The sequence below is a fragment of the Schistocerca cancellata genome, chromosome 9 (assembly GCF_023864275.1).
Source record: "Schistocerca cancellata isolate TAMUIC-IGC-003103 chromosome 9, iqSchCanc2.1, whole genome shotgun sequence".
Taxonomy (NCBI): domain Eukaryota; kingdom Metazoa; phylum Arthropoda; class Insecta; order Orthoptera; family Acrididae; genus Schistocerca; species Schistocerca cancellata.
This window is the reverse complement of record NC_064634.1, coordinates 442,476,926-442,503,276: the sequence shown is the minus strand read 5'-3', so window position 1 is coordinate 442,503,276 and position 26,351 is coordinate 442,476,926. Positions and strand designations below refer to the sequence as shown.

General features: G+C 41.3%; 1 protein-coding gene across 1 annotated transcript in view; it reads right to left on the bottom strand.

The window, feature by feature from the left end:
* LOC126100549 (fatty acyl-CoA reductase wat-like) overlaps positions 1-26,351 on the bottom strand; it is a 212,838-nt gene that overhangs the window by 18,634 nt on the left and 167,853 nt on the right. The window contains exon 8 of the mRNA XM_049911167.1: positions 13,518-13,775. Coding sequence (XP_049767124.1) covers positions 13,518-13,775 — 258 coding nt within the window. The remainder of the gene's footprint in view (positions 1-13,517; positions 13,776-26,351) is intronic.

The window sequence follows — 26,351 nt, the reverse complement described above, 5'->3', positions numbered from 1 at the left end:
GCTGATTCCCCAGTAGCTGACACCCCAGTAGCTGACACCCCAGTAGCTGACACTACGCAGGAGGTGACACCCATAGAAGCTGACACCCCCAGTAGCAGACTCTCCATTAGCTGCCCCCTCCCCCAAAGCTGAGAACAACCATTGCTGACCACCCCAACAGCTGAACCCCTCCCAATGGCTGAAAAACTTTGTAGCTGACACCCAGTCGTTAACAGGCACCCACTACATGTAAACACGGTCAAATTCTGCTGATAAATTACTGTTTAAGACCTAGTTGTTACACATTGTTCTGCTGTAACATGGGGCAACTAGTTTCAATTATGCTGTAACATGAGACAACATGTTACATGGGGCAACTTGTAACAGTTAAGCTGTAACAAAGGGCAACTTGTCAGAGTCTCACTTGGTACACTGGAGACAGTTACACAGCATAATTGTTACTCTGGAATACGGTTACACGAGAGAACAGTTGCACTGGCAAGTAGTTCCTCCATTCTGGAGGGCTGAATGGAAGGCCTCTCCAGTTTGTCCGACGAACCGGTTTCAGGCTCTGTCTCAGGCTGATACTGATCTTCGGCCGGACATGGCTGCTTGTCCTGTTCCAGAGGTTGCCCCTCAGTGTGCAAGATCCGGGCAGTCGCAGAGGGAGGGCTTACTAGTAGTTGGAAGCTCCAACGTCAGGCGCGTAATGGGTCCCCTTAGGGATATGGCAGCAAGAGAGGGGAAGAAAACCAATGTGCACTCCGTGTGCATACCGGGGGCAGTCATTCCACATGTGGAAAGGGTCCTTCTGGATGCCATGAAGGGTACAGGGTGCACCCATCTGCAGGTGGTCGCTCATGTCGGCATCAATGATGTGTGTCGCTATGGATCGGAGGAAAACCTCTCTGGCTTCCGGCGGCGATCTGATTTGGTGAAGACTGCCAGTCTCGCTAGCGGGATGAAAGCAGAGCTCACCATCTGCAACATCGTCGACAGGACTGACTGCGGACCTTTGGTACAAAGCCGAGTGGAGGGACTGAATCAGAGGCTGAGACGGTTCTGCGACCGTGTGGGCTGTAGATTCCTCGACTTGCGCCACAGGGTGGTAGGGTTTCGGGTTCCGCTGGATAGATCATGAGTCCACTATACACAGCAAGCGGCTACACGGGTAGCAGGGGTTGTGTGGCGTGGACTGGGCGGTTTTTTAGGTTAGATGGCCTCGGGCAAGTACAGTAAGGGCAACAGCCTCAAAGGGTGCGGGGCAAAGTCAGGACATGAGGGGACCAAGCAGCAATCGGTATTGTAATTGTAAACTGTCGAAGCTGCATTGGTAAAGTACCGGAACTTCAAGCGCTGATAGAAAGCACCGAAGCTGAAATCGTTATAGGTACAGAAAGCTGGCTGAAGCCAGAGATAAATTCTGCCGAAATTTTTACAAAGGCACAGACGGTGTTTAGAAAGGATAGATTGCATGCAACCGGTGGTGGCGTGTTTTTCGCTGTTAGTAGTAGTTTATCCTGCAGTGAAGTAGAAGTGGATAGTTCCTGTGAATTATTATGGGTGGAGGTTACACTCAACAACCGAGCTAGGTTAATACACTCCTGGAAATTGAAATAAGAACACCGTGAATTCATTGTCCCAGGAAGGGGAAACTTAATTGACACATTCCTGGGGTCAGATACATCACATGATCACACTGACAGAACCACAGGCGCATAGACACAGGCAACAGAGCATGCACAATGTCGGCACTAGTACAGTGTATATCCACCTTTCGCAGCAATGCAGGCTGCTATTCTCCCATGGAGACGATCGTAGAGATGCTGGATGTAGTCCTGTGGAACGGCTTGCCATGCCATTTCCACCTGGCGCCTCAGTTGGACCAGCGTTCGTGCAGGACGTGCAGATCGCGTGAGACGACGCTTCATCCAGTCCCAAACATGCTCAATGGGGGACAGATCCGGAGATCTTGCTGGCCAGGGTAGTTGACTTACACCTTATAGAGCACGTTGGGTGGCACGGGATACATGCGGACGTGCATTGTCCTGTTGGAACAGCAAGTTCCCTTGCCGGTCTAGGAATGGTAGAACGATGGGTTCGATGACGGTTTGGATGTATGTAGGAGATCGCTCCCCACACCATGATGCCGGGTGTTGGCCCTGTGTGCCTCGGTCGTATGCTGTCCTGATTGTGGCGCTCACCTGCACGGCGCCAAACACGCATACGACCATCATTGGCACCAAGGCAGAAGCGACTCTCATCGCTGAAGACGACACGTCTCCATTCGTCCCTCCATTCACGCCTGTCGCGACACCACTGGAGGCGGGCTGCACGATGTTGGGGCGTGAGCGGAAGACGGCCTAACGGTGTGCGGGACCGTAGCCCAGCTTCATGGAGACGGTTGCGAATGGTCCTCGCCGATACCCCAGGAGCAACAGTGTCCCTAATTTGCTGGGAAGTGGCGGTGCGGTCCCCTACGGCACTGCGTAGGATCCTACGGTCTTGGCGTGCATCCGTGCGTCGCTGCGGTCCGGTCCCAGGTCGACGGGCACGTGCACCTTCCGCCGACCACTGGCGACAACATCGATGAACTGTGGAGACCTCACGCCCCACGTGTTGAGCAATTCGGCGGTACGTCCACCCGGCCTCCCGCATGCCCACTATACGCCCTCGCTCAAAGTCCGTCAACTGCACATATGGTTCACGTCCACGCTGTCGCGGCATGCTACCAGTGTTAAAGACTGCGATGGAGCTCCGTATGCCACGGCAAACTGGCTGACACTGACGGCGGCGGTGCACAAATGCTGCGCAGCTAGCGCCATTCGACGGCCAACACCGCGGTTCCTGGTGTGTCCGCTGTGCCGTGCGTGTGATCATTGCTTGTACAGCCCTCTCGCAGTGTCCGGAGCAAGTATGGTGGGTCTGACACACCGGTGTCAATGTGTTCTTTTTTCCATTCCCAGGAGTGTATGGTTGTGATACATTTTACAGAGTCAGAAACAAGATTATTAAGTGACCCCACCCCAAATAGATAGGGAATACATACAGAGGCTGTGGCACGTTATTCAGCGGTGCCATGCAGTTCGAGTAGTTTCCATGTTGCGGTTAGTCATTCTGCGGTTGTTTTGAATGTTAGGAAGTTCATGTATGGTTTTGTAAGGTACGCAGTTGCTGAGTTTCTTTTCGGGATCGGGCCTGCCGTGATCTCAGAGTATAAACACACGCACATATCTAGTCAAAATATTGAAGATTGATGTAAATATTCTTACATATTGTTTACAATGGACAAGCTAACAAAAGCTTGCACCTTACTTTGTAACATTTCCGAAACGTCAAGAGCATATCGTAAGCTTTTTTGTTTTTTGTGACTGAAAAGTTAGTTTGCTGGTTGGAAGGTACGGTGAATTACGTCTTTTTTGTATGAACCAATTTCTGACAGTTGCAATAGGCATTATTCCAATATCTGTATTTGTTGCTTTCTGGAAACTAAGCGAAGTGTGCTTTCATATTATTATCATTGTATGAAATGGTAAACTTTTACTGCAGAACTACTTCAAGGGATGGAGGATCATGCATTTATATCATAAAAGGAACAAAGTTCAAATCAAGACATACCCTCAGTACATTAAGTGAAGACAAACACTTTGAAATATCAGCTATTGAATTAACAGGGCTTGATATCACCAAGAAATTAACAATTTTGTGTGTGTATAGATCTCCCAGTGGTAGTGTGGACACTTTTTTCAATAAATTAACAGAAGTTCTAGATAAAGTCTCAAGTACAAAGGTAAACATAACTCTACGTGGGGACATTAACATCAACGCTAATATCATAAATGAATCCAGCAGCATCTTCATAAACATCCTTCGGAATTTTGGCAAATCCCTATTGGTCAATAGTGCAACAAGGGTTACTACAATAACTGCATCGGTAATTGACCATGTGGCCACAAATATGGACAGGGGTAAATGTGATGTAACTGTAAACGACCTCGGCCTATCAGACCATCTCTGTCAAATAACAACAGTCAAATCAGGCATCGAATCATTCCCTAAACTACAAGCCTACAAACGACATCTATCAGAAATCAAACTAAAACACTTTTCAAAAGAACTATAAACACAAAGTGGGGATGAAGTGTATAAGGAAACCAATGCGAATAGGAAATTCTCTAAATTCTTCACATTGTTTAAATTGAACTTGGAAAAGACATTTCCAAAAGTATGCATGTCTGTATCAACATCTCACAAAACAGATGGATAACAGCATGTATTAAGAAGTCCTCCCAAACAAAAACCTCAATTCCATGAAAAAGATTTGCAATGATGCAGAATTCTTTAATTTCTGTCATAGATACAAAAAGATCTATAGGAAGGTGGTGATTGCTGCAAAAAAGTCATTTAATTACAAAATAACATATAATGCAGACAATAAAAGCAAAGCAGTCTGGGATGTTATAAAAAAAGAAGTGGGGAGAGGCAAACAAACGCAGAATAACATACTGCTAAGGGAGGGGGATAAGGTAATAAATTATCCACAACACTTAGAAAACTATGTAAACAAGCATTTTTCAACTATTGCAGAGAAGTTACAGAAAAAATTTCTCAAAACAAATATAACATCTGTAAATAATTTTGCACTAAAAACAATGATGTTACTTACAACCACAGAGAATGAAGTCAATAAAACTGTTCAAAAACTAAAAAATAAAGTCAATAGGCTTAGATAAAGTACCAATGTGTGTACTGAAACAACGAATAGGGATTATACAAGACCCCTTAACAAATATAACAACTGAATCCGTCACACCAGGGACATTTCCAGAGCATTTAAAACAGGCAAGAATTGTACCTTTGCTCAAGAAAGGTAATGCAGAAGACATAGAAAATTACCAGCCCATTTCCCTGCTGTGAGCATTGCAAAAAATAATACAAGCAATTATGAAAGACAGATAATGAATTAACTGAATAAATACAATCTTTTAAGCGAATGACAGTTTGTTTTCTGAAGTGGCACCCATAGTAGAATTCACAAAAGTTGATGCTCTTGATAAAGATCAGTGTGTCACAGGCCTATTTTTGGATCTTTCTAAGGCGTTTGATCCAGTCGACCACAAGATTCTATTAAATAAATCAGAAATATTAGGAATAAGAGGGGTAGCTAATGATTGGTGTCGATCATCCCCAGCAGATAGGGTACAAAGAATAGAGATAACACATACTTCAAATACATCTAAACATTTAGTAAAACACATATCATAACCAAAATACATTAATGTAGGGGTTCTGCAAGGTAGCATATTAGGACCAGTACTATTCCTGATATACATCAATGACTTTCCTAGTAGTGTTACTCATGGTGAAAAACTGCTCTTCGCTGATGACAGCAATATTATAGTCACTGAGAAAACAAGAGAACTCTGACTGAGAAAGTAAATGAAACTCTCAAGGAAGTTTATGATTGGTCAATAAGCAATAAAGTGACACTGAACACAAAGAAAACTAATGCCATGAATTTCAGTTCGAAGAGCTAACTTACACTTACCAAGAAAAAATAAACATAAAACTCAAAACAGCATTTTCTATCGAGGAATAAAACTGTACAATAAATTACCAAAAGAGATTAAAGAAATTGCAAAAATACAGGCAGCTGAAAAGTACCTGTTATGCAATACATTTTATACATTGAAGGATTACTTAGATAAAACAGAGTGGCGGTTTGATTAAAAAAATTTATGCAAATAAATAATAATAACAGTGATTATAAAACATCTAACACTCCACATAACACCTTCACTTTATTTTTTTTCCTTTTTTCCTTTCTAGAAATACTTGCCCCCAAGTTATGCATAGCACAATACTAACACCTCTTCCTCGTTCTGAGCTCAACATCTCACTCATTATGGAGGGATGCTGACTAAGTTTTTCAGGATAGCAAATGGGAAGTTGCAGTACAGAAAATTACCCAGAGATCAACAATGTGTGTGTGTATGTGTGTGTGTGTGTGTGTGTGTGTGTGTGTGTGTGTGTTTGTGTGTAGTGAATGAAGTGTTATGAAACAATGTGTGTATAGTGTGTGCAGTGGCTGATAGTGAGATATGAGTGAACAGTGTGGTATTACATTATTTAATAAGTTATTTGTAAAAAAAGTATTATATACCAGGAGTAAATCTAATGTTTGTCTCTAACTAGAAGTCTTTCAATACATATGTATACGAATTAGCTTCTTAAATTGGTCTAAACCTGTAAATACTTTGAGATATCCTTTACCCTTGTAAAAAGAGATCTACAGATGAATAAAGCTACTACTACTACCACTACTACTACTACTACTACTACTACATTAGAAAGTATGGATTACAGACGGAAAGATCTGTAATTCCATGTGGACAGATAGTTATTTGTTTGAAATTATAGTTTCAAATCATAATAGGAGCCCTCTATATGCAAATTATAAAGTGAAAATTACTCTGTGAATCAGTCTTGGAATATTTTGTATATGTATATTTGTTCACTGAAGTTTGGATATACAACTGGTAATTACATATTTTAAATTATAACTTCAAATAACCTTGTAAATTAGTTATATTACAAAGTGTAAATTAATATGGCAATGAATCTAATAAATCGAAATGTAGAAGGGTATTCATGTAGCCACAGTGCGATACTACAGTGTCCCCCCCCCACCACCACCCCCGAAGTCTTGGTTGTGGTGATACTAACATGTAGCAAAGCCTAATGTTTATGTTCACCCCTTGTTTAACCGCACTTCCCCGTATTTAAAGCACTTTTAGTCATAAATACTAAAACTACAGGATACATTCAGAAAAAAATGTTTTAGGTAGTGGCAAAGTCCACAACTTGTTTGATGCAATTATGTACGAATATCATAAACAAATTACGAAAAACGTACGGGTGGATCTACTACATAACTTTGCACAGTTTGGCTCTGTATGCAACTAAATGTAAACAGAGTTGTCTGATTCATGAGAAAGACGAGTTAGTATATTGGCTATTATTTTAATTATCTTATGATCAATCAAAAACTTCATTGCATTTCGACTGTCTACATGGCTTAGATCGTAATATAGCTGCTGTGTGGGGCGGTGTCTTCCTACTCGGTGCAATACAGCTGTTGCTTCAAGTGTGAAATGAATGAAACATACAATCGAAATAATCGTAATCTTTCTGTAGAACACTAATTTCCGAAATCACTGCTATTCTTCGAAAGTTTTCTGTAGAAAAGGATGCACTAAACTAAATCTCGTAGAACATACCGTTTACTTCTAAATTCTCTTTTAGTGACCATCTGGGGTAACAGTATTTAAATGAAGGCTACTAACTCTGCCAGGAGAAGATGTACATAAAGTGTTACTGCTCTATGCTCAAGGGTATTATCATTCATAAACGCTAACAGTTTCAGTTTCGCAATTTGCTCACGCACTGTCATATACCGCACCCCTTTCTTTTGACTTCCGAAAATATGGCGGAGGCTTCTTCACTTTACTTCACTCTGGTCGCGGTGTTGCCTCTCTATGGTATTTCATCTCTCTGATGTTCCCTAGTGGATAACATTACCAACTGATAGTTTTAGTTTTGCAGGACCCATGAGAAAGTAAGCCATAGGAACTTTTATACTTCCGTAATTGTTTTAAGTGCATTATTATTCAATGATTTTATTATAAATCACAGACTGTATTTCAGTCTTGAGTTTATTACTGCATCTGATCGTTTTCAATGATAATTACCATGTCAGGTCTCCACTTTGAAATTCATTCAGGGCCCAAAATAATTTACAGCGTTAGTAAATCAGTTGCGTTACATATAGTGGCAATTAGTGAAGTTCGGTGACAGGGGAATAGGATTTCTGGTCTGGTGAAAAAGGGTTATGAATACAAAGTCATGTATGGGCAACACAGGAGTTAGTTCACTAATAAATAAGAAAATAGGAATGTGACTAAGCTAGTATGACCAGCACAGTGAACTTATTCTCGTGCCCAAGACAGACACTAAGCGCACACTCACCACAGTCGTCCAAGTTGATAGGCCAGTTAGATGCGTAGATGACGAAGATGTGAAGAAATGTATCTTGAGATAAAAGAAATTATTCAGATAGGTATTGTAGAGGAAAGTTTATTTGTGATAAGGGACTGAAATTAGGTAGTAGGAAAAGGAAGATAAGAAAAGAGAGTACGAAGATGTGGATGGTCGAAAGAAATGGAATCACCGCTAACACTTGGTTTAAGAATCATGAAGGAGCGCTACATATGTGGAAGAGTCCCCGAGACATTGAAAGACTTCACATTGACTCTGTAATGCAAAGACAGAGATTCTGAAACAGATTTTAAACTTTAAGGTATTTACAGTGGCAGAAGTAGACTCTGACCACAGTTTATTGTTGTATGATCTTTAGAGAAAAACGGAAGAATTTGCGAAAGGTTGGAAACCAAACAGATGGGACCTGATTAAGGTGAAAGCACCAGAGGTTGTTGAGAGTTTGAGAGCGAGCATTAGATAACAGTTGGTTGAACCAGGGAAAAAACAATCAGTAGAAGACGAAGGAGTAGCTTTGAGAGACGAAATTTTAAAGGCAGCAGAGGATCAAATATATAAAAAGAGTAGCCACCACAGAAATATTTGGAAGTCACAGGAGATACTGAATTTAATTTATGAAAGGAGAAAATACAAAAATGTAGAAAATGAGGCAGGCGAAAGGAGATACAATAGTCCAAAAAATGAGATTAACAGGAAGTGAAAAATGGTGAAGCAGGAATAGCTAGAAGACAAAGGTAAGGATTTAGAAATATATTTTACTAGGGGAAAGATAGATCTGCTTACACGAAAATTAAAGAGGCCTTTGCAGAAAAGAGAAGCAGCTGTATCAATATCAAGAACTCAGATGAAAAACCAGTACTAAGCAAAGAAGGGGGGCTGAAATGCGGTTGGAGTAAAGAGGTTCTTTTTTCTAACTTGAGACAATTAAATATCTCGCAAAACGACGCATTGTAAGTAAAAAATGTTCTACGTGAAAAAGTAATGCTAGTAATGGAGACATCTGTCTATGCCACATGTAAGTGCCTCATAACCACACCTCCTGCTTGGTAAGGTTCGACTTTGTATTTTAAAATGGGGACCACACATTTTTGTTGCATATCGGATGCTATTCCACAAAATACGCACGGTTTACTTAACTCTTTGTTTTTCATTCGTGGTAGATGGCTCTATAATCGACAAATATTAAGTGTGCCTGTTTTTGCAATTAAGAACCGACGCTGTTGATTTTACATTTCATTTACGATGTTGATGTAACCTTTGTGTTCTAACGGTTAATATTTACGTTCGAAATTTACTTTAGCATTGCAGATTTTAGTGTACAGTACAATATGGTTAGCCATTTGAATGCATGGTAGAATCTGTTTAATGTGTTCCCAGAACAACGAACTGGTTGCAAAAGTTTTCTCTTTTCTTTCGGGATGCTTGTAAAGGTGAGTCTTGTCTCTCATCATTGTGGTGTTTGCTTTCCGCGCATCCCCTTACCTCTCGCCATTGGACTGCTTGATTTCGATGAGTCCTCTTGTATTCGCGGTAGACGATGCTGTAATCGACAAATACCGAGTGTGACTGTTTCTGCAATTAAGAACGCATCAGTTTCTATATTTCATTTACGATGTAAGTGTAAACCACAGTGTTTGACCATTTGTTACTGCAATCGTTTGAGTAAACCGTACATATATATTATCCGAATAGGCAATAAAAATGGGGGGGAGGGTTACTCACTTGAAAACACAAAGTTGACCCAGCCCACGCAGGAGGGCTGGTTATGAGGTCGCCTGTTGTGGCACAGAGAGATGTCCCGTTTACTAACATTAACTTTTTCACTTATAGCGGATCCATACAAGGGATATGAAAGCGCTGGCAGTATTATAAAAATGGAAGAGGACGTAGATGAAGATGAGAGGGAGACGTGATACAGCGAGAAGAATTTGACAGATCTCTGAAAGATCTAAGTCGAAACACGATCCGTCGCGTAGACGACATTCCGTCTGAACTATTGAGAGACTTGGGAGAGTGAGCCTTGGCAAAACTACTCCATCTGCTCCCAAGATGTATTAGGCATGCGAAATACCCTCAGATTTCAAGACGAATGTAATAATTCCAATTCCAAGGAAGCAAGTGCTGACAGGTGTGGATATTTCCGAACTATCAGTTTAATAAGACATGGTTTCAAAAGACTAGTATTATTTGCAGAAGAAGCGAGAAATTGGTTGAAGCCAACCTCGGAGCAGATCGCTTTGGATTCTCAAGAAATGCAGGAACGCGCTACAGAGTACCGATTGTATGATCTCTCTTAATAGATAGGTTAAGGAAAGACAAACCTAAGTTTATAGCATTTGTAGACTTAGAGAAAGCTTTTGACAATAACGAAATTTTGAAGGTATCGGGGATAAAATACAATGAGCGAAAGGATATTTATAACTTGTATAGAAATCAGACGGCAGTTACAAGAGTCGATGGACATGAAAGGAGAGCAGTTGAGAAGGGAGTGAGACAGGGTTGAAGCCTATCCCCGATGTTATTCAATCTGTACATTGCGCAAGGAATAAAAGAAACCAGAGAAAATTCTGGAGAAGGAATTAACATTCAGGAAGATGAAATAAAATCTTTGAGGTTTTCTGATTATAATTCTGTCAGGGATAGCAAAAGATTTGGAAGAGTAGTGGAAGGAAATGGACAGTGTCTTGAAAAGACGATATAAGACGAACATCAACAAAAGTAAAACAAGGATAATGGAATGTAGTGGAATTAAATCAGGTGAGGCTGAGGGAATTAGATTTTGAAACGGAACGTTAAATGTAGTAAACGAGTTTCGTTATTTGGGCAGCGAAATGTCAGATAATGTCCAAAATAGAGAGGATATAAAATGTAGACTGACAATATCAAGAAAGGTGATTGTGAGAAAGAGAAATTTGTTAACACAGGGTATGGTTTTTTGTGTTAGGGCCGCTTTTCTAAAGATATTTGCCTCAAATGTGGCCACGTGTGGAAGTGATACATGGACGATGAATAGCTAAGAGAAGTGGAGAATAGAGGCATTTGAAATATGATGCCACAGAAGAAGGCTGAAGATTAGATGGGTAGATCCTGCAACTAATGAGGAGATACTGAATAGAATCGGGGCGACAAGAAATTTGTTGGACAACTTGACTAAAAGAAGGGATTGGTTGATAGGACACAATTTGAGACATCATGGGATCTCCAGCTTAGTATTTGGGGAGCAGAGTGGGAAGAAAATCTTAGAGGGAGATTAAGAGATGGATATATAAAGCAGATTCAGAAGGATGTAGGCTGCAATATTTGTACAGAGATGAGTAGGTTTGCTCCGATAGAGTAGCAGGAGTAGCTGCATGAAATCACTGTTAGGGTAGAAGGCAACAACAATATTAATTTCAGCACTGCATCTCACGGGTGTACCTCTTTCATGCTAAATTCTGATCCAATTAAATTCACGTACATACATGGAAGTTTTGCAATACGACACACACAACAATTTGTGACCACCGAAGTCACTGTCAAATTTGGCTGAATTGTCCTACCACATCCATATTCAGACTGGGTCTATGGAAGATGAACTCTCGGTCAACATCTTCCAGACATGGGTGCTGTTGTAGAGGCTGTAAGACAGTGACTAGCCCCATCTGGTTTAGAGGTTTTAAGAGTACAGTACGAGGGACCTCGTTCATCGTTGGCAAATGTGCGTAACGAACGGTGACGTTTATGTGGGAGAAAGATGGTAGAACCTAAAATCTTGCCCTGCTCAATTGTGTTATTGTGCTCTCTGTATCTGTTGTAGTTTCCTTGATAATAAACTGGAGACATTAATTTAAGAATGACGCTCTTATCGTTCCGAGATCATATACAAGACGTGGAGAGACAAGCGGCATTCACAATAACTAATGGCACAATAACTAATGGCAACATACACGAACTTGGAACACTTTTCCATCAGGACAGCCCTCATTCACATATTGCATGAAACAACGAAGCGTTCCCTGTTCCTACGAGATCCCTAAATTCACTAAACTTGTAGTTTATTTCGTCAGTTTGACACCAATAGACATGGCATTCTGGTTAAATCACTGAAATCGCTCTGGAAGAAAAGGATTTCAATTCCGTCCTGACTTGACTTTGAAATGATCCCCCCTCCATAGCTTAAGAACATGTCTGAATAATTCCTTCGAAAAGAACACAGCAGTAAATTTCGTTTTCTATCCTTGTGCCATCCACGATTCTACTTAGTCTCTAATGATCTCGACTACGGAACGTTAAACTGTGACCTTCCTTTTTCAATTGAACACTTGACTAATCGGTCCTGTCACGGTACTATTTCTTTCTTTATATCGTGGCACTGGCTTTTGAACTCCTACCTAAATATGGTAGCATTTCCTGTCACATTTATTATTACAATTTTTAATTGACTGTACATTAATTCTGCTTAGTGAGGTAAGGATTATGTCCACTACGTCTTGTTATTGTGTTAATAAACTACAGTCACATGTCTTAGGGAAAAAAGTATGTGTATTACCATATAATAACAAAGTTATAAATACGATATAAACTAAACTTCTGTTAATATAATTAAATGGCTTACGTTCATTCACTCATTGCATGGGATGATCAGTGGGTAGCGTCTTGAAAAGATGTTATAAGATGAATATCAACAAAAGCAAAAGAGGGGTAATGGAATGCAGTCGAATTAGATCAGGAAGTGCAGATAGAATTAGGTTAAGAAATAAGAGATTAAAGCAGAGTCTTGCCATTTAGGCAGAAAAATGACTGACTGTGGCTGGTGTAGTGAGGATATAACATAAAAGATAGCAGTGATATAAAAGAGAAATTTATTAACATCGATAATAAATTTAAATGTTAGGAAATCTTTTCTGGAGGTATTTGTGGGGAGTGTAGGTTTGTACTGAAGTGGAACGATAAGCAGTTCAGAGACAGCGGTCAGGTCTGTGTGTGTGAGGAGTGCTTACTATGTGTTTGTGTTTTCTTTTCTGAAGTAGTCTTTGGCTGAAAGCTCAATGTGTAACAGCCTTTTCGTTGTGCTAGCCTGCAACTCAACTGTCATCTACACAGATACATCGTTTTCATAATAGTGTTGATATTCCATCCTGGTCTTTCTACAGTTAAATTTGTGAAACAGCTTGACTGAAAGAAGTGATCGGTTGCTAAGACATAATGGTCAGGCATCAAGAGTAGAGTAGAGTAATGGTGGTGTACGAGTACGTAGAGAACTTGTTTGCGCAGCAATCGCCGACATAGTGTAGCTGAGGCGGAATAAGGGGAAACAGCCCGCATTTGCCGAGGCAGATGGAAAACCGCCTACAAACCATCCACAGACTGTCCGGCTCACCAGACCTCGACACAAGTCCGCCAGGCGGATTCGTGCCGGGGATCAGGCGCTCCTTCCCGCTAGTTTAGCCCTTAATAGTTGTAAACGTAGTAGATACTCAAATTAAAAATTGAGCACTTACCTGCGATATTTAACCCGGGCAGCATCCAGTGTATCAAAGCTATCATTGGCCAGATAAACGCGCAGTCCGCGGGTAGAAATGCTCAGAAGGCACTCCCAGTCGAGGTCTTTGACATCGAAGGGAAATAGTTTACGATCAACAGTCCCCAGGCGCTGCAACAATGTGATAACGTTGTCTTCTTCGAATTCCCATTCATTGGTGCTGAATCGCTCCAATACGCCCGTGAACTTGTGAACCTTGTTGTACGTCTCCCAAAGGCTGCGCAATCAGAAAAAAAATCACTTTTGATTTGTTACAATGAGTGTTCTACCGAATTGTTTCGCTAAATGAGCATAGAGTGCAGGAAATGATCCTTGAGAGGATAAGTAGCAAAAAAGGTCATTTAGATATATGGCCGGAAACGCGTTCCAATGGAGGTAGACCCACTTGAGGTTGGAGATAAAAGTATGCTTTTGTGACTGAAAGCACGCGCGAGAACAGATGAGGTAAATGGGAATGTTCTGTCTGTACTAGAGTTTTAGCTCCACGATCAAGAGGGCAGCAATACTGACCATGACGGCGGCGTGCTCACACGTCGGGACTAGTAGGCATTCGCTTCACTGTTGTCGCCGACTTACTCTGGAGTGGACGCGTGCCATGTAGTGCAGAACGACGGCCCCGTATACCAACCAGGAACAGGCCTGCATAATCTTTAAATGCGAACAGTCAAATGGCAGTGGGCGGGCGGCAGCACGACTGTACCGGGTAGCATATAAACCGACTGCAACAGTGTTCCGTCGTCTGTGTGAGACAGTCTCGTTTACGGGAATGGATAATCATGAAAGACGGTGGGTACACAGGCTTGCAGGAACAGATGTTGGACAGTGTGAAATATGACCCCGGAGTTAGCACTAGGCAGGGCCCGCCAGCATGAGGTAAGCAAGACGAAAGTATTGAACATTCTCCGCTTCAGCTGACACTATCCATACCACATACAGAGTGTGCTGACCTTGTTACCTATAGACTTTGTCGCTGGTTCACCACACAGATGACCACGGTGATGGAATTTCTGTCATCCGTCCTGCTCACAAATGAGGCTACCTTTACGATGGTCAGTATTGCCAACCTTCTCAGCACCCACCTGTGGGCTAAGAATCCTCATGGAACGGCGCTAATATCTTCACTTCCTGCAGGTGACAATCCTCCCTCGCTGCACGACGTGCCTTTCGTGGTACAAAAGCAATGTGGCTGCTACGTGATGGTGCTCCAGCTCACATCCCCATTTCCATATGGAGGCATATTGAAACATCTACTCTGGCCAATGGATCGGATGAGATGGTCAAGTCCCGTGACCCACCCAATCATTGGACTCCAGATTTATGCCTGTAGGAGCACCTGAGAGAATCGTGTATACAGAGCCCATCCTGGACGTACAGACTCTGGCATAATACATTCATTCTGCCTGTGACGCCATTCAATTGCAGGTTGGCATGTTTGAACGTGAATGTCAGTCGCTGTTGCCTGATATTCGCACATGATCAGAGGTTCTTAGCACCACTTTGAACACCTAATCTAAAGATGATCTCACCAAAGCATGTCGTATATTGTACCTTACTGCACAGGCATGATGAATGAATAAATAAATAGTCTATAGTACAGAACCCCACGTCTCCGGTTATATCTCCGTATGACCTGTTTTGTTCCTTTCCCTCTCATACATTGTTTCTCGCATTTTGTCCCATTTAGCAAAATAAGGCTGTATAAACATTACATTGGCCATGTTCAATGTGTGCTGAATAAAAATTGATTTTCACTTTGCTTTAATCTACACTATGGCCATTAAAATTGCTACACCACGAAGATGACGTGCTACAGACGCGAAATTTAACTGACAGGAAGAAGATGCTGTGACATGCAAATGATTAGCTTTTCAGAGCATTCACACCGGGTTGGCGCCGGTGGCGACACCTACAACGTGCTGACATGAGGAAAGTTTACAACCGATTTCTCATACACAAACAGCAGTTGACCGGCGTTTCCTGGCGAAACGTTGTTGTGATGCCTCGTGTAAGGAGGAGGAATGCGTACCATCACGTTTCCGACTTTGATAAAGGTCGGATTGTAGCCTATCGCGATTGCGGTTTATCGTATCGCGACATTGCTACTCGCGTTGGTCGAGATCCAATGACTGTTAGTAGAATATGGAATCGGGGGGTTCAGGAGGGTAATACGAGACGCCGTGCTGGTTCCCAACGGCCTCGTATCACTAGCAGTCGAGATGACAGGCATCTTATCCGCATGGCTGTAACGGATCGTGCAGCCACGTCTCGATCCCTGAGTCAACAGATGGGGACTTTGCAAAACAACAACCATCTGCATGAACAGTTCTACGACGTTGCAGCAGCATGGCCTATCAGCTCGGAGACCATGGCTGCGGTTACCCTTGGATGACGGGCAGAAAAATATCGACAGTACCTAAGCAAGCTTCTGTCACTTCGATCACACCAGAGTGAGGAGATGTACTTTTTATGCCTCGCGAAAGTGCCGATAGTGATAACTTCAAAGATGAAGGAGACAAGAACCGTAAGTATTAAGCATAATTCTTTATTGGTGTTGACACGATTTTATGTCTATATGCGAACCAGGTTATACCTGAATGTAGTCCTCGTAGTTTTACTAAAATCCAGATAAATTTTTCCTTATGTTCCTGAATGTAAAGTGTTCAGCTAAAACAGAAGCCGGTAACGAGCTGGAGCACTACTATCAATCCTTATTCTCTGGTGGGACGGACAAGAGGGATCCTGCGATACACCCAATGTTACAACTCAGTAGAAGTCATATGGGCCAATCATTTCAGCGTCAATTGAACCACAGTTTCCGCCCACCCGCTCTGTCAAGGGTTACGACGGCGTAAGTTTCGTCTCCACTAGCCTTTAACAGTTATGGCAGATGTAGCAACTAAAATATTAATTTCTATGTAAGACAAATATAAATTCAAACAATGGAAAATCTAGGATAGACTGTAACAATATAGTGAAATGGAAAGCTGCTACTCACTGAGTCGCAGATAGGCACAACAAAAAGACTGTCACAAATACAGCTTTCGGCCAGTAAGGACTCCATCAAAATTAGACGACAAACACACACATACATACCCATCCAAACGCAACTCACACACACACGTGACTACAATCTCAGGCAACTGGGGCGTTACTGGCCGAAAGCTGTATTTGTGACAGTCTTTTTGTTGTGCCTATTTGCGACTCAGCATCTCCGCTATACGGTGAGTAGTAACTTTCTTTTCACGATATTGTTAAGACAAATATAAGCTAGCTATGATGTTAGCAGTGGCCGGCCGCTGTGACAGAGCGGCTTTAGGCGCTTCAGTCTGGAACCGCTCGACCGCTACGGTCGCAGGTTGGAATCCTGCCTCGGGCATGGTTGTGTTGATGTCCTTAGGTTAGTTAGGTTTATGTAGTTCTAAGTTCTAGGGGTCTGATGACCTCAGATGTTAAGTCCCATAGTGCTCAGAGCCATTTGAACCATTTGTTAACGGTGACAAATTTCTTTATACACGAGGGCGCGCTGAAAAGTGACGCCTCGGAATTTTTTATGTGAAGTCTCTTAAAGCTTTTTAAATAAAACAAACGGTATAAACATTCAACGTCTGTATTCGTCATGTCCGTTTATTTATTTCTCAACATAGATACCCTGGACACGAAACAATTTCTCCCAACGAGAGCCCTGTTTGATATGTGGCATGTTCGTTTCCCAGAACCACATCCTCACATCTGCTTCCACCGCTAACCAAGTGAAGTCTTCGAAGGTCTTCTTTAAGATTCTGAAGCAGATGAAAATCCGATGGGACCAAGTCGAGACTGCATGGAGGATGATTGATGACAGTGAACTCCGGGCGTCGGATTGCTGCAGGGATCTCTGCGCTCGTGTCTGGTCTGGCATTCGTGAAGGAGAAGAGGATACTCCATGTGTGGACAAACTCTTTGAATTGGAAACTCAATTACAGCACGCTGCTTCTCTCGAACATACGCAATTACGTTAAACATTGCTACAACTCGGGGCCCTCTAGCGGCAGAAGGTAACAAATATTTAGACATGAAAAATAAAGATGTAGAATGTTTCTGTTTTAATTTAAAATATTTAAGAGTTTTGACATATAAGATTCGGAGGCATTACTGCAGAGCACGCCGCCGTAGATACATTACTAAGACAACTACCTATCGGCAGTCAGGGGTCGATGTGGAAACAATAGTTCTAATGGGTAGAAGAAAAATGAACGCTTGAATCACAGGTTACAGTGGTTATTAGTTTTTCTGATAGCTCATCAAAGACAGCGCAAATAACAGAGTTACGAATTTTCTAATTTTTGAAATGTGTGTCGCAAACTTCAGCCCTCAAATAATTTCTGATTCCCACGCATTAATACTAACCCAAAATCCTGACAATGGATTGTGAACCTTTATATCAATATCTAATGGATCCGAAAGCGGCCTTTTATTAAAACAATTGCTGAAAATCATAAGATAGAATGTTGACACATAATACTAAAACGTAGGATCAATTGAAATGACTGCTCGGGGAACCGAGTTTTGCTACAAAGAGGTGCTCACTTATCAACTGTTTCCAGCCAACATAACGTTGGTCAATAAACACAAAGCTCGAATGTTTGTATTTTGACCTTATCATGAATTTGTTACACTACTCATTGCTATCGTTTTTCCATCGCAAAGAAAAGTGTATATATAATTTTAACAATACTAAAGGATTGCGTACTCTAAAAAGAAATTAATTTCGTCCTTCATTCTTGTTCTGTAATCCTGAATGAATCTGAATACTAAGAAGAGAAACAGAACTGTTTAGCACCAAACGAATATCAAAACGGTATATGTCCGCAAACGGATAGTGATTTTTTATATTTCCTGTTTTTAATGATGACACAAAAATTAAATTTCGTGTGTGGCGTTCGCATTTGCTGAAACATCTGCTTCTCACATGCCCTAATGTAAACAGACTTCAACCCACTTATAAGCGGGAGACATTATGTTTAAATGAGATTACGAACAATCGTCGAAGCAGGCATTCATCACTTGGATTTGCCAGAGGTAAAGGACGTCTTTTGGTGCGTGTGAAAGTTTGAAATTAAGGTGAGAATCAAACAGGAACCTTCAGAATACGGTGCAAGAAGCAGTCTGTTAGACTGAATGAGAGTTCGAGTCTCTGTCCGGCACACAGTTTTAATCTGACAGGAAGTTTCAGGCTGTCAGACTGCCCAACGCACAAAAATAATAATGAGAAACACAGGCTTGTCGACATTCCACTTACACTGAAATTAATCTAGAGATCGATCCCATTACCTTCTCCATTTTTTTTAACCACATTTCGTCTGCTGAACGTGTCAGTTCTGCATCTACATCTACATCCATACTCCGCAAGCCACCTGACGGTGTGTGGCGGAGGGTGCTTTGAGTACCTCTATCGGTTCTCCCTTCTATTCCAGTCTCGTATTGCTCGTGGAAAGAAAGATTGTCGGTATGCCTCTGTGTGGGCTCTAATCTCTCTGATTTTATCCTCATGGTCTCTTCGCGAGATATACGTAGGAAGGAGCAATATACTGCTTGACTCCGCGGTGAAGGTATGTTCTCGAAACAAAAGCCCGTACCGAGCTACTGGGCGTCTCTCCTGTAGTCTTCCACTGGAGTTTATCTATCATCTCCGTAACGCTTTCGCGATTGCTAAATGATCCTATAACGAAGCTCGCGTCTCTCCGTTGGATCTTCTCTATCTCTTCTGTCAACCCTATCTGGTACGGATCCCACACTGGTGAGCAGTATTCAAGCAGTGGGCGAACAAGTGTACTGTAACCTACTTCCTTTGTTATCGGATTGCATTTCCTTAGGATTCTTCCATTGAATCTCAGTGTGGCATCTGCTTTACCGACGATCAACTTTATATGATCATTTCATTTTAAATCACTCGTAATGCCTACTCCCAGATAATTTATGGAATTAACTGCTTCCAGTGCCTGACCTGCTACATTGTAGCTAAATGATAAAGGATCTTTCTTTCTATGTATTCGCAGCACATTAGATTCAATTGCCATTCCTTGCACCATGGGTCAATTCGTTGCAGATCCTCCTGCATTTCAGTACAATTTTCCATTGTTACACCCTCTCGATATACTACAGCATCATCCGCAAAAAGCTTCAGTGAACTTCCTATGTTATCGACAAGGTCATTTATGTATACTGTGAATAGCAACGGTCCTAGGACACTCCCCTACGGCACACCTGAAATCACTCTTACTTCTGAAGACTTCTCTCCATTGAGAATGACACGCAGCGTTCTGTTATCTAGGAACTCTTCAATCCAAATCAACGGAAACACGAAAATCATTTATTTTCATTTCTAATCCGCCAATTACAGCAAAACCTCCCAAAATCAGCTCCACGTAAGAGAACGCGACTGCCTGTCCGATCAGAACCACTGCTGATTAAGAGTTGCGGCAGGCGACAGCCGCCGCGCACCTCATCGGTCCAGGCGACCGCGACGCTTCGCACTTAGTGTCTGTGACTTTAAGTTCCCGTTGCAGCATTCGTATCGACAAGCATAAAATATTGTTCTGGTTTTTCCACGCTAAACACCTTCTATAAGGGGCAGTTAAAGGAAAGCAAGACTAACAGAAGAAAGGTATGTAAACATTACACTCAAAAACAAAAAAAAGACACATCACGAAGGAATTATTTGGATGTGACGGAAATTGTTGCATGTGCTGAAAAATGTACAGAGAAACAGGTACTTACAATTTCAGAAAAAATGGTTCATTTACTCAAGAGAAAGAGGTTCACAAATTTTACAAGTCAATAACGCGTTGGCCCACCTCTGGGGGTCAACGCAAGCCTCCGATTCCCCACGTCTGCTTTGACCCGTGAAGTAATAGCGTTGTGGTGTGTGACGTCACTATGGTACGGAGTTTTTGAGTCAGTTGTGTTTGCATATGTTGGGTTGTTATATTTGGTGGTGCCCTCTGGTGGTGGATTTGGACGTGCTGAGTTTAACGTGTAGTAATTGGTTCATTCGAGTTTTAGTTGTCGTCGTGCGCACGTGGTTCTGAGTTTAGGTAGTCGGTACGATAACGTGGGCTATGGGAATAGTTTTCAGTGAATTATTAAGGTTTGTTGTTTATGTGATTGGCGTTTTTTGTTAGGTCTGATTAGTCTGGTGTTTTTTGGGTGGAAAGAAGTCTAATTTTTTATTGCTTTTTTGTTAGGTATGGATATGACAGTGAAGTTCACGGGTGTATTACTACGTTTAGAGATGGGTGATGATACGATGTCTGTCACACAGTTTCTGCAGCTGTTCAGTCTCACGGCTGAATATGTTAGGTGTCACATTTGTGGCAACAACATCAGGTTCACGAGAGTTCCGGCGGCTTGGACCATGGACATGCATACGTGGCGTTGTTGGCACCCGCACGTTTGTGTGTGTGTGGAGGGGGGGGGGGGGTGGAGGGGGGTGGTATTGCCGGAGGCTTTTATTGGTAAGTAGTTTTTGGCTTGGTTTTATTCTATAGTAATTGTCATGTTTTGCTTGTTGTATATTTATGGTAGGTCGTGTGACGTCGCAAGTTGTTACGCGATAACATTTATTGCGGTAGGCAACATTGCAGTACAGCCCGCAGTATTGGAGCCGTTGGCTGTGAAGGAGAGAGCAAGTTGTGTCTTAGCGATGAGTCAGTCGCACCAGTCGCTTATGGCTAGCCGTCAGATACGGTATACATGTCACTTCGAGCGACTTTATATTCTTGCCACTATGAGCCTAAATAAACTATATTAAATATTATTCAGTCACTTTCAAAATTAGTACACTACCTTTTGTTATTCAGGAGAAGATTGTACAAAAATTTTAACACTTTAACAATCATAGTTTCAGAGATTACTTAAAAAGTAAAAAACCGACATGTAGGGAATTAAATTCAGTTAGGAACTATAACAGTTTATCTTCTGGTATCATAACCAGAACTTTCAATGGACAGAATTATTTAATTGAGATTTTAATTTAAAAATTTTAACTGCTTTTCATTTTCGTAACATAAAAATCAGATGAAATTATTATTTGTGTCTTATGTTGTTGTGGGAACAAATGAGAGTAAATGTGACAGTGTATGAGAAGCATACGTTAAATTTCAAAATTAAATTTCTGTAATACATTATATAATCATAGCATGGGAAAGATGTTTGTACCCACACTGCTGATGACGTATGTCTTAAGTGTACTTGCTTTTGTAAGGAGGCAGCCAGAATATCGGTATAAAGTAAAATCGATTTCTAAATTTATTACAAGACAAATTTTCGTTTGGTTTTCTTAAATCTTATATTAGTATTTGCATGTTGGAATGACGTAAATGCATGTGTGAATAGTGATTGATGTGGGCCAGTTTTGGCGCGAGAATGATCTCGAACGATGATTCTGATGGGCTGGTCAAACGAAACAGCCAATCAGAATTAAGCAGTTCCCGTGCACGACTAGATAGATGTGGTGTGGTAGAAGCAGCATCCAGTGGGAGTCGCTAGTCAGCTATTGGACGTGCAGGTCATGTTGAACGTTTCAGTCTTCATTACGTGTAAAATGTTGCCATGAAAGAAGTTACATTTACTAACAGTTTGTTGAAAATTGGAATTTTGGAATTGTTTTGTTGATAAGTTATATAGCGTGTGAACTTTCGTCCTGTGTAAGAATTCCGCGTGGCATGTTCTGTTTTCATATGTGGAATATTTGGCGAGCAGTTTCTGTTTAAAGAAATCCACTGAAAAGGACCGAGAGTGAAACTCACTATTAGTCGCGGAACTGTAACTGTGAAATCGCGTAATTATTCGGGTCGGACTAATGAATATTTCTGGCTTCCTTCCGTGTGATCTGGATTGCATGAACTGTGAACTGAGAACAGTGGTCTTGTTAGAAAAGTACTTCTGGACTTGATGGCAGGTTTTTTATTTCATTTGAAGTAAAGGAAATAAAAAGACTTGTATTAGAAATTTGATATCTTCCTGAAGGAAAGAAGCAACCACCTTCCACCCGAAAATTATTATAAGGATTTTATAGGATAGCTGGCAACTACAGTTTACAGTTTATGTGGACTTTGCAACGTAAGTATTGACGGGGTTCTCTTGAACGTTGCTTTTACGTTGACAGCGCAGTATGTAGAGAAACGGGCTGGTGATCTACCGCCGTACTGAGGTAGGTGGAACTATTTGCAGTGAACAGTACGACGAACGAGCAAACTTTTATAACCCGCCCCGCCGCAATTGGTGCATCGGGCAGGAAAAACAATAGCAAAGTTCTGATGTGTAGGAACTTTATAAAAACAGCAGTGTCAAGTGAGCTCGTGAAATATTCAGACGCGTGTGTAAAGGAACTATAGTAGGACAATAGGAGCGAGTGAAATGAACTTTCGTCGGAAAACGGCAATAAGTGGAACGAGGTGGCAGGCTACGTCGGCGACTGCTGAACTTCGAGAGGCGGCGTTCTACAGTAGTAGCCAGGCAGACGGAGTAGTTGACTGCCATATATGGAGTGCTGGCCCATAGACTGGATCGGTGGACCCGCTGTTTCATCTCGCCATACAGTTAGCTGCACGAGGCAAAAAATAAGTAATGTTCTACTTAAAGTTTTGTGTGTGTGTGTGTCAAGAAACTTTGCAAAATGGCTTAAAATGATCAGGAGACAATAGATGAGAAACTGAAGGTAGATTTAGGTAATGTAAATTACGAAAATGATTCCTTGATCGATAATTTCAGTTTTAATGTATGACAAACAGAGGACATTGGTTTACTTGAGTCAAGGTCGTCTAACTGTGGTGTAGATAATGAATTGAGGGTGGTGGAAGCCAATGCTAAATACATGCCTGTAACTCTAAAAGAAATAAAGCAGGAACTAGTATCAGTGGCTTGTGAACCAAGAGATAGTTTCAGACATGTTAGTAAATATTCTAAAGAATACGAGGCAGATTAATGCTAATATGAAGGAAATGGGTAGTGAAATTAAATCTTTGTTGAGTTCTAATATTGACACCAAAATTAATAAAATGGGGTCTAATATCGATATTAAAATGAATAAAATGGGTAGTGACATTGACACTAAAATGAATAAATTAGGTACTGATATGGATATCAAAATGTATAAAATGGGTTCAGATATAAAAACTTCCTTAAGTTCTGAAATAAATGAGTAACATACTGAAGTTGATCAGGGGTTTACTAACTTTTCAATAGAAATGGTTGCTAGGATGGAAGATAAAGTTTCGAATTTGAGGGATACTTGGAAAAATGATGTGACTTCTGTTGTGTACATAGTTCCGCGTAGTCAGCGCGTACACAACTCTCCCACTAGAGCGCGCCCTGCTAAGCACAACAGTGCAGGCGCAGCACTCGTCCATCTCCGCACTACGAGATGGCGCTGTCTTAGAGATGGACCAAATTTTGCTTCTGCTGATCCGCGTATTAATATGTAACGCAGCCAATGAGATTGCTGCTAACGTAGAACCTTTTCTCCTCGCGGGTCACACTCACGCACAGTGATACCTGAACGCTCGAGGTATTATAACGAGTGTACACACCTATGATTAGTCAGTCTGCACCAGTATGTACCAGTCTGCATTAGTCTATAGTCAAGTTTCAGTCTGCGTCTAATAAGATTATCATATTCCTGTACATAGCCATGAAGATAAATGAATAGACACTTTGTCAAGTATCAGAGATATGTGAGAATAAGATTAACATACCAAGACCAAAAGGAACTTCAGATTGTCAATTGTAAACAGCATCCAGAATCAAGTTAAGTAATTTCTATGCTTTTTATTATTTTAATAAATGTGTGTGAAAATTTATCAAGTTCCGTTTAAAGTTGGTCACCGTCAATCTGCTACTCTAAGCGTGCAAGTGGCATTTCTATCGTCTGACCTAACGGCAGAAGATAAACACGCCATGATAAGACCACGAGACACATTGCTGACACTCGCCTACTTCGTTAGAGCGACAAGATAAATAATCTGATGGTGTGTGTACCAAATGTCTTACAGTACACACACCACAACTTCGTTCAGTAATAATGTGGAAGGTGAAATTAATCAGATAAAACAAGAATGTAACTAGCCTGTTATAACAGTAAAAGATCAATATGGCTGTTCAGATTGAGCAAGTTGCTGAGGATAGCAAACAAAATGGTTCAAATGGCTCTGAGAACTATGGGACTCAACATCTTAGGTCATAAGTCCCCTAGAACTTAGAACTACTTAAACGTAACTAACCTAAGGACATCACACACACCCATGCCCGAGGCAGGATTCGAACCTGCGACCGTAACAGTCCCGCGGTTTCGGACTGCAGCGCCAGAACTGCTAGACCACCGCGGCCGGCGATTGCAAACAATTGGAAGAGCAAGTAAATTCAGAACTAATTAAATTTCATGTACAGGTCCAGAATATAGAAAAACACTGTAAGGATAGCCATGTTGCATTAGAAAGTCATGTTAACGGTGGAAAAAATGTGTGTGTTATGTTTGGTGTGCAAGTGGCTACTAAAATTACTAACATAAAAACTAATATCCAGCAATTCAGTATCAGTTGGAATGAGTAATTGTGTGATCATGAGGGTACACTAACCCGAGTAGAGCAAAATGTTAACAACCATAGTGGCTGTGTAGTAACTAATGGTGTAGTAGAATCATCTGAAATTCCTTGTGTAACACATCGCCAATTTTTGAGATTTGATCCTAGTAAAAATCTTCATCGAAAGGAATTTTGGAGTGATTTTGAGGATGTTTTGCCTAAATTTTGCAATGATAAAAAATTCCTTACTTCATATTTTATGAGAGAGGCAAGAATTTGGGGAAACTTGGCCTCAGATAAATATGAGCGATTAGTGGATTTCAAACAGGCTTTTTGCGATGAGTATTGAGGAAAAGAAAACAAATGGAGGTTTTGAATAAATTCCGGTCAGGGCAGAAGTATGATCCTAAAAAGAAAAGTGTTAAAAGATTTGTACAAAAGTGGGTTACGATTTTGTCATACTTGCATTTTAAAGTTGAAACGGAGCAAATAATTATTGGAATCGAAAACAAGTTGCAGCTGTATTGTTGTTGTTGTGTTCTTCAGTCCTGAGACTGGTTTGATGCAGCTCTCCATGCTACTCTATCCTGTGCAAGCTTCTTCATCTCCCAGTACCTACTGCAACCTACATCCTTCTGAATCTGCTTAGTGTATTCATCTCTTGGTCTCCCTCTACGATTTTTACCCTCCACACTGCCCTTCAATACTAAATTGTGATCCCTTGATGCCTCAGAACATGTCCTACCAACCGATCCCTTCTTCTAGTCAAGTTGTGCCACAAACTTCTCTTCTCCCCAATCCTATTCAATACCTTCTCATTAGTTATGTGATCAACCCATCTAATCTTCAGCATTCTTCTGTAGCACCACATTTCGAAAGCTTCTATTCTCTTCTTGTCCAAACTATTTATTGTCCATGTTTCACTTCCATACATGGCTACACTCAATACAAATACTTTCAGAGACGACTTCCTGACACTTAAACCTATGCTCGATGTTAACAAATTTCTCTTCTTCAGAAATGCTTTCCTTGCCATTGCCAGTCTACATTTTATATCCTCTCTACTTCGACCATCTCAGTTATTTTGCTCCCCAAATAGCAAAACTCCTTTACTACTTTAAGTGTCTCATTTCCTAATCTAATTCCATCAGCATCACCCGACTTAATTCGACTACATTCCATTATCCTCGTTTTGCTTCTGTTGATGTTCATCTTATATCCTCCTTTCAAGATAC